Below are 9,744 nucleotides of genomic sequence, written 5' to 3' on the forward strand. Positions count from 1 at the left end.
ATGAGGAGGAGATACTGTACACCATATGAAAGGTCCATCACCATTCCTCAATATAACGTCATGTCACCAACAAATGAGGAGGAGATACTGTACACCATATGAAAGGTCCATCTCCATTCCTCAATATAACGTCATGTCACCAACAAATGAGGAGGAGATACTGTACACCATATGAAAGGTCCATCTCCATTGTCTCAGTAACATAAGCACTGTGTGATTTGGGTTTTTTGTACGTCTTAGTTTTACCTGTACAAAATTCCATTTCATGTAAAACTGTTGCATGTCAGACTAGAATATTTATTTATGTTATGTTTTCTAACAGATGGATGCTGTTCCTGGAATACTTCAGAGGTAGATCTTTTTTCACGTACAGGTTTGATTATGGAAAGCATTGGCTCTGTACAATATACTCCAGGAAGTAATATCATTACTCATCATCCTCATCATAGACCTCACCATATGGAGACCTCAATGGACCCTTCCAATCCTAAAGAATCTTCTGACCAATCACATACTGTTACTTCAGATCTCCATCTCAGATCTGACATGGTGGAAAGACCAACAGATCCAAGTAACTCTCATGAGTCTTCCTTAAGCCATGAGTTCATTAACATGTTCAGTGTGCGGGAAATCTTTTAGTAAAAAACAAGCACTTCATAAACATCAGAGATGCCACATGGACGAGCGTCCCTTTTCATGTTCAGAGTGTGGTAAATGTTTCAGTGACAGAATATCTTTTTAGACATCAGAGAATTCACACGGGTGAAGTCCCTTCTCATGTTCATTTTGTGGGAAATCCCTCATTCGAAAAGAAGACCTTCTAAAACACCAAAGGATTCACGTGGGTGATCGCCCTTATTCATGTCAAGAATGTGGGAAATCTTTCATTGAGTGAAAGAAAAGTCACATTGTCACATATTGGTATTTCAATGTATTATGTACATATTCCTTTTATGAATGAATTGTCTTTTTTTTTTTATAAGTCTGACATTTGATGAATAAGCTGTGTTTTTTCTTTAACACACTTTACTCATGTTGATTTGCTGCCACTGTTCTTCACAACTCCTCTGTTCAATTGTAGTAGTGTTCTCATTGTGCTGTGCTGCCGGATCTTAGCACTATTGTATACAAGCACACTTCCACTTGCTGTCCAAACAGGTTGTCAGTTAGCTGTCCAGGTGAGTTGTGTACTTATTCTAACACACCTGATGGTGATGGAAGGAGGTCCAGGTTGCCAAGCACAACATCAAACCACATTGATTACCAAGCTCACAAGCAGGGTCAAACACTCCTAGAAATGAACATATTGTCATGGTCCCTTCCGTGACTGAAGTTAGAGGATCCGTGAGACAAGCTGCATGTGAAGTTATCTGACAATCTCAGTCTGGCCTCACACTTCATGCTATGCGGTTGATATTCACTTCTGGGATGTGAAGAGCTGGAGTGTTGTCCTATCCAGAGTTCCTGCTTCTCTATGAGGAACTGGAAGGAAGCAGTAGTCTCAAGCCAGTCACTACTCCTAGGGCTATACAGGGCTACTAGGGCCTAGGTTCCCGAGTATGAGTATTCCCACCATCAGGGGATATTCATACTGTCAGGGGTTAGGGCTAGGTTAGGGTGTCTGTAGGGGTTGACCATTCCCTTTTCCCTAGTCGTTGGAGGCCTAGTCCTGAGTATAACCTTTCTGTTTTTCTCCCCTCCCTGTTATCCCTGACATTATCAACCGCCCAAAACCGCTATTTTTGTTTATGTCAGTGGAGCTATGGATACTATCTCTGCAATGGTCGCTCAACTGCAGGGGTTGTCTTTGGAGGTAGCTGACCTCCCCACGGCCGTCTCACACATTCAGAGAGCACAGGCAGCTGGTTCTGACAGCAGGGATCAGACCTGTCCTGAAGGTGGCGGTCCCGGGCAGATTTTCCGGGGAAAGCGATAATTTTATTCAGTTCAGGGAGTCGTGCAAACTGTATTTTAAACTACGTCCACACTCTTCAGGGGACGAGAGTCAAAGAGTGGGTATTATCATTTCATTGCTTAAAGGCGACGCTCAGTCCTGGGCTTTTTGCTGCCGACCGGATCTCAGTCCCTCCGGTCAGTACATTAATTTTTCAGAGCGCTAGGTCTTTTGCCTTGCTGTACGTATGGATAGATGCCTGAGGGAGAGATTTAAGGTCCCTCAATCCAAGATGTACAATCCTATAAGATGGCGCCCTCCTCTGACACGTTGGATGGAGAGACGCCTGAGTTCATGTCCAGGGACGAACCTATGCAGTTGGGGGGAGCTACCTCTGGCCCTGGGAATAAGAACTTCGGGCATAAGAAGGAACTCTGTTTTTTCTGTGGAAAACGGGGACATTTTGTCAACATCTGTCCTTATGTTCAGCGCCAAGTTGAAAAAAAAAAAAGTGTGTTTAACCCTCCTCTCACTGGGTGGTCTGTGTGGGGAATCAGAGAATTTACTTTTGTCATTTACTGGTAGTACTCGATTTCTCCTGTCTGCTGAGGTGGAGCTAGACTCCAAAACGGTGGCAATTGAAGTGTTTATTGACAGCGGCAGGGGTTAACTTAATGAATGGTCAGTTCATCCGTATGCATGGGTTAACAACTAGTGCACAAGACAAAAATATCTCTGTGTTTGCAATTGTTTCCGCTACACTCACACAGAAATGTTTGTCACAAATGGTGAAGGACTTTCTTTAAATGTGGGTAATTTTCATCAAGAATCCATCTCCTGCTTTGTGTTGGAGGGTCTGCCTGCTCCGTTGGTGCTAGGTTTACCATGGTTAAGTAAACATAATCCTACTATCTATTGGCAAGCGAGAGGGATTCTTGATTGGAGTGAATATTGCATAGACAACTGTATTAACACTTCGCTTTCTGTTGTAACCACTAAGGTTGTACCTGCGTTTATTTCTGAGTTTGCTGATGTATTCTCTGAAAATGGAGACCAGGAGTTACCTCCACATCGGTAATATGACTGTCCCATCAACTTTATTCCCGGAGCTAAGCTGCCCAAGTCTCGGTTATATAATCTTTCCGAACCCGAAAGAGCGGCCATGCGAGAATATATCGCTGAGAGTTTGGCTAAAGGTCATATTAGACCATCCAAATCTCCTGTAGCCGCCAGGTTTTTCTTTGTTAAGAAAAAGGACGGAACTCTTAGGCCAAGTTTGGACTTCCGGGAGCTTAACCGTATTACTGTCCATGACCCTTACCCCCTTCCTTTAATTCCAGATTTATTCAATCAGATTGTCGGTGCCAAGGTGTTCTCTAAATTGGATTTGAGACGGGTGTATAATCTGGTAGGAAAAAAAGGGGATGAATGGAAGACGGTCTTCAATACCCCTGAGGGTCATTTTGAGAATATGGTCATGCCTTTTGGGTTAACCAATGCTCTTGCGGTTTTTCAACATTTCATTAATGACATCTTTCATCATCTGGTGTGTAGGTTTGTTGTGGTGTATCTGGATGATATACTAATTTATTCTCCAGACATGGAGACTTATTAGGATCACATGAAGCAAGTGTTACAGATCCTGAGAAGAATAAATTGTATGCGAAGATGGAGAAATGTGTTTTTGCTGTTCCGGAGGTGCAGTTCCTGGGTTACTTAATCTCATCTTCAAGTTTTCGTATGGATCCTGAGATCCATCCATGCGGTGTTGGACTGGGATCGACCCGAAAATCTGAAAGCACTTATGCGATTTTTGGGGTTCACCAATTACTACTTATGCTTAAAATTCTTAACCATAATTCTGCGTAATATGTGCAATTTTTAATAAATGTATTTATAAACTCTACGTTAAAAAAACACAAATCTGTTAAAAAAATAAAGAAAAATAGTTATGTAGTATAGAAAGAAAAAACATGTAGTATAACTGTACAGTAGCATGTGTGCATATATATATAAATATATATTTATTTTAATAAAGATTTCTTTGTATTGGACTCAATACAGCTATTTGAATTTCACTCCTCCCGCCCGAACCGACGCATGCGCTGACGTCACCGGAAACCACAGAAAATGTCTCTGCACACACCGGAAGAGGAACGAAGAGGAAAGGACGCCACCTGAGCACCTGCAGGGAAGAGCAGGACGCTGGGGGGTGCAACCGAACAAAGTGGGTGGGGTTTTTTTTTTGTTTTAAGCGACCCCGAGTGTGACAGTCTTTACCCTTAAGGGGGTTAAAGCGTACCTAAACTCAATTAAAAAAATCAACTTTGGCTTATGGATAACATAAGCCCAAGTTATATTCATCTGTATACTTTTTTTTGGCATGCTTTGGCGTTTAAACATGAAAAATGAGTTCTGGCCACGCCCCCAGGTCTCTCCATTACCTAGGCAGGAAATACCTACTTGGTGGGAGTGTTTCTAATCCCCGCCCACTGCCCTAATTATGCAGATTTTGTTTTCTTTCCTCACCTGGGACTCTCATGTCACTGTCAATGACATTGCTTTAATTTATTTTAATAGGGAAATAATATATATAACCCCCCAGAATGGAAATGTAAACTATGATAGGCTATTGCATGATTATTATTATTATAATAGGCTCACGTGATTTTAGTGACAATATTCACAAAACTTGACAAAACTGGAGTGATAAGCATTAATAGGTTTTAGAGCATGTTATATTACAACATTCAACAACATAAATTCATATCAGACATCCTGTCCAAACATTGGGGTATCCTTTTCTAAGGTCATCTCTCAATGACCCCAAATAACCTTTAGGAAGTCCTCCTCCTTAAATGATTCCTTGGTTTTTAGTCACTACCCTGGGGACAAAGAGTTATCGCCTCATTCTTCCATCTCGGGTACTTTGAAGTGACCGTGTAACTGGATCAATGGGAACCAAGCTATGATCTTGCCCAACGGCAATCATCCTATAACGGCATACCACGTAGAATAAAATCCTATATGGATTGTTCATTCATTGGAATTGTCTACCTGATTTCTTGTAAATGCGAATGTTTTCATGTAGGAAAAACCAAGAGAGCCTTTAAAATGTATATGAATGTTTACTCTATAAATAATGGAAAGATTGTCACCCCCATAAGCTTCCATGTTGACACTGGACACAAGATTGATAGTACGGTAATCTCCTTTTATGTTCTAGAAAAGATACCATTGAACTGTTAAGGTGGTGATTTTGATAAAGTCCTCTTACAGGCTGAAACTAAGTGGATTTTCAAATGAAATGCAACACAATACCCTGGTTTGGACGATGTGAACTCATTCAAACTTTTTTTGGAATAAAGCTGCGTACACACGGCGCCTATTGCTCATTTATCAAGACAGGAATACGTCTGGAAAGTGAAGGCGAGTTACTAGCACTCTGTTCCGGCTCGTATGAAGTCCAATTTATCTAATCTATGATGAATTATAGAGTCTAAGATTGGGAAAATAAACTCCACCCTGCATGACAGGTAAAAACAGCTTGGTGGGAGATATTCTGGACTGTTCGCCTTGCCATAGACATTTAGAAAAAGAATTATACATCGTCCAGGGTAAAATTTTGTTTATACAAAGATGTTGGTAGTTTCCCGATTAAGATGCCTAGATAGGCGATATGGTCCTGAACGACCGAGAAAGGTAAGTTACTCAACCACTCTCTATTCCTTATATTATCCACTTTTAGAAAAAATTGCCACTTCCCCAAATTTCCCACTTTCCCATTGGTGGTCAGGAGAAGACGATAAATTCTGCAAAAATAATTCGGCTTCCTTGGGTTTGGTAAAGGCATAATCGGATCCCTTGAATTTGAAAATATATAGCGTGGCCGGATACGCTAAGCAGGATCTGATTTGCTTTTGATATAATACTGGACAGGTTGCCTGAAATAATTTCCTCTTCCGGGATACTTCCGCAGAATAGTCGGTGAAGATCAGTAGGTTCACCCCCTGTATTAGTAGTTTTCTGTCTAATCCTGTACATTTGTCAGTGTAATCCCTGTATCTAACTATCACTGGTCAGAGATTATTATTATTAAGTCTTTGCGGTCCCAAGTGGTGTGCTCTGTCTACTGTACATGGTTGAGGAGTTCCCATTTGGGAAGGGATAGTCACGGAACACAGTTCATGTAATTGTCCTGGCACTCCGAATATGCAAAGATTATTTCTTCTAATATAAATCTCAAGTCCATCTATGTTATCAGTGAGATATTCTATACATTTATTCATATCGAATATAGAGCCCTGAACATGCTGCAGGTCATCCCCAACAGCCGTAACTTTATCTTCCGCAGAATGGACCCTCGGGGTCTTCCTCCCTAAGAGATACAACCCCCTTACCATTTGCATTGTTGACTGCCTCCTGTATTGCCCGCTTCAAAAGAATCTGCAATACGTGAGTACTCCTCGCTCTGATCAGTCCCCCCACCAGCAAGAGTAGTATCAGGCACTTGAGAAGAGGCTGCGTCGGCCATCTTGGACATCATGGCGTGATCTTTGCCTGGCGCTGCTTACTGTGAGCGAGGACGGTCTGGCTGCATCAGTCCAGGTATTTGTCCATCCGGAGGCGTCACAAAGGTGGCCAGGTACCGTGAGTACAAGCGTGGAACGGGTGAAATAGACAGGAATGAACCCGGGTGGAAGGGATCCTCTCCTCTTAGCCACTACTTCATTGGGCACTGGAAATAGAAGTCCTCATCCTTTTTTTAAAAAAAAAGGGTGCAGCACCGCCTCCTAAATCATCGATCACCTAAGCGATCAATATTGAATTGGAGTGCAGAGCCTCCTGGGGTACCTACACCACGCACCCTGGGAGGTATTGCAGCCCCATTCATTATCCATCGCCTAGGCGATCAAGAATTGAGGGGGAGAATTTTTACTATACATAAAAGGGTTGACTACACCTCTATGTAAAGTGAAATTTCTGAGTTTAGGTCTCCTTTAAGTGAGCTCCCGGAGAGTGGGCGTGTCCTATAGAACTCAGAGATCAGTTGTGCCCCCGCCCACTTTGCACTGTGAGATAACCCCGCCCCTTGTACAGCATGAGAGCTGTGTCTGTGTCCATGCTGCTGTCATTATCATGTATAAACCTTCATATGTCTCACACTGATTATTGTACAAACGTAAAATTTTCAGGGTACATTTTGAAAAAAAGAATAAAACAAAGGGTTATTTACCCTTGTATATAAAATAAAAATTGTAGTGATTGGCTATTTCAAGATCAAGGTCTCCAAACAGAGTTTGCATATTAGGGACCCCCCCACCACTGATTGCTCCTTCCCCACCAGGAGCGCCCCTGAAGGGAAATCCCTCTCCTCCACAATGGATATGGAGAAGAGGGAATGTCCCCTTACCCTAGTGGTGAAAATGTTAACGCCGGCCGTGGTAAATAGGGAAGGTAGGCATAACAAGGAGGCTCAAGGGCTGCGGAATACCGCCCCCTGCAGGCCGGGATAAGGCTGGCTAGTCCGTATCTGGCCGAAAGGCTGGAGGTTCCTAAACTCTGCCATAGACAATCAGATGGGAATTGCGCACAGAATTGAAATGGCGTATGTGTAATGAGCCGGGCCTTGTGACTGTTGGCTTTGGTTGACTAGCGGCGAACGTCCTTTTTCATGTTTAGAGTGCGGGAAATCATTTACTCAAAACCACAAACTTCTGGCACACCAGAGAAGTCACACCGGTGATCGTCCTTTTTCATGTTCAGAGTGCGGGAAGAATTTCACTGAGAAAAGACATCTTCTTCTACATCAGAAAACTCACACAGGTGAGCGTCCCTTTTCCTGTTCAGAGTGTGATAAAAGTTTCAGAGACAAACAAACGCTTCAAAAACACCAGAGAATTCACACCGGTGAACGTCCCTATTCTTGTTTAGAGTGTGGGAAAAGTTTTATTCAGATTGGACATTTTCTTATGCACCACAGAAGTCACACAGGAGAGCGTCCATATTCATGTTTAGAGTGTGGGCAAAGTTTTAGTTGGAAAAATGGACTTGTTAGACACCAGAGAGTTCACACAGGTGAGCGTCCATATGCATGCTCAGAGTGTGGAAAAAGTTTTAGTTATAAATCATCACTACTTCATCACCAGTCAGTTCACACAGGTGAGCTTAAATATTCATGTTCAGAGTGCGGGAAAGGTTTCACTGCAAAGGCATCACTTCTTACACACCAAGTGATTCATACAGGTGTGCGCCCTTATTCCTGTTCAGAATGCAGTAAATCGTTTACTAGCCACAATACACTTATCAAACACCGGAGAATTCACACTGGTGAACGACCTTTTTCATGTTCAGTGTGTGGGAAATCATTTCCTGAAACCCACAAACTTCTCAGACATCAGAAAATTCACACCGGTGAGCGTCCTTTTTCATGTTCAGTGTGTGGGAAAAGTTTTAGTCAGAAAGCAACACTTGTTATACACCAAAGAATTCATACTGGAGAGCGTCCGTTTTCTTGTTCCGAGTGCGGAAAAAAGTTCATAGAGAAACAATTACTTTGGAATCACCTGAGAATTCACACAGGTGAACGTCCTTACTCCTGTTCAGAGTGTGGGAAAGGTTTCACAAAGAAACAAACGCTTCAACAACACCAGAGAATTCACACAGGTGAACTTTACTCCTGCTCAGAGTGTGGAAAATCATTTACTGAAATCCACAAACTTCTCACACACCAGAAAATTCACACGGGTGAACGTCCTTTTTCATGTTCCGAGTGTGGGAAATCATTTACTAGATACAACACACTTCTCAGACACCGGAAAATTCACACGGGTGAACGTCCTTTTTCATGTTCAGAATGCGGGAAATCATTTACTCAAAACCACAAACTTCGCACACACCAGAGAATTCACACAGGTGAACGTCCATTTTCCTGTTCAGTATGCGGGAAAGGTTTCAGACAGAAACAAACACTTCAACAACACCAGAGAATTCACACAGGTGAGCGTCCTTATTCCTGTTCGGATTGTGGGAAATGTTTTTTTCAGAATGGACAACTTCTTATTCACCAGAGAAGTCATACAGGTGAACGTCCTTATTCATGCTCAGAATGTGGGAAAAGATTCAGTGGGAAAAATGGACTTGTTGAACACCAGAAAATTCACACAGGTGAGCGTCCATATTCATGTTCAGAGTGCGGGAAGGATTTTGCTGTAAAGGCATCACTTCTTACACACCAAGTGATTCATACAGGTGTGCATCCTTTTTCCTGTTCAGACTGTGGGAAATCTTTTAATTTAAAAGAAAGTCTTGTTAGACATCAGACGGTTCACACAGATGAGCGTCCTTTTCCATGTTCAGAGTGCGGGCAATGTTTTAAAAAGAAACAAATACTTAAAGTACACCAGAGAATCCACACAGGTGAACGTCCTTATTCCTGTTCAGACTGTGGGAAAAGATTCATTCAGAAATCACACGTTATTAAGCACCAGATAGTTCACACAGGTGAGCGTCCTTATTCATGCTCAGAATGTGGGAAAGGTTTTTGTAGCAAAATTGGACTTGTTAAACATCAGAAAGTTCACACAGGTCAGCGTTGATATGCATGCACTGTGTGTGGGAAATGTTTTACTGGGACTACATCACTACTTTATCATCAGTCGCGTCCTATTCCATGTTTACAGAATGCGGGAAATGTTTCATTCATAGAGGAGGTCTTCTTAAACACACTGGTGGATTTACACGCGACGCCATTTTTATCTTCATACCAGGAAATACCAAAGACGGCCACTAATGAAAACAGTTGTAGGAATGGAGAAGAAGTTTACTCCCAGCAGGGAGATTTTCTAACC

At 42.2% G+C, this 9,744-nt stretch overlaps 1 protein-coding gene across 1 annotated transcript; it reads left to right on the top strand.

Annotated features, from left to right (window-relative positions):
* Positions 1-7,720: 7,720 nt before the first annotated feature.
* LOC140339012 (uncharacterized) lies at positions 7,721-9,738 on the top strand. The gene has a single exon (XM_072423487.1). The coding sequence runs from the start codon at positions 7,867-7,869 to the stop codon at positions 9,490-9,492; it is 1,626 nt and encodes a 541-aa protein (XP_072279588.1). The 5' UTR covers positions 7,721-7,866; the 3' UTR covers positions 9,493-9,738.
* Positions 9,739-9,744: the final 6 nt, after the last annotated feature.

This window comes from Pyxicephalus adspersus, chromosome 10 (genome assembly GCF_032062135.1).
Source record: "Pyxicephalus adspersus chromosome 10, UCB_Pads_2.0, whole genome shotgun sequence".
In the NCBI taxonomy this organism is placed as follows: Eukaryota; Metazoa; Chordata; class Amphibia; order Anura; family Pyxicephalidae; genus Pyxicephalus; species Pyxicephalus adspersus.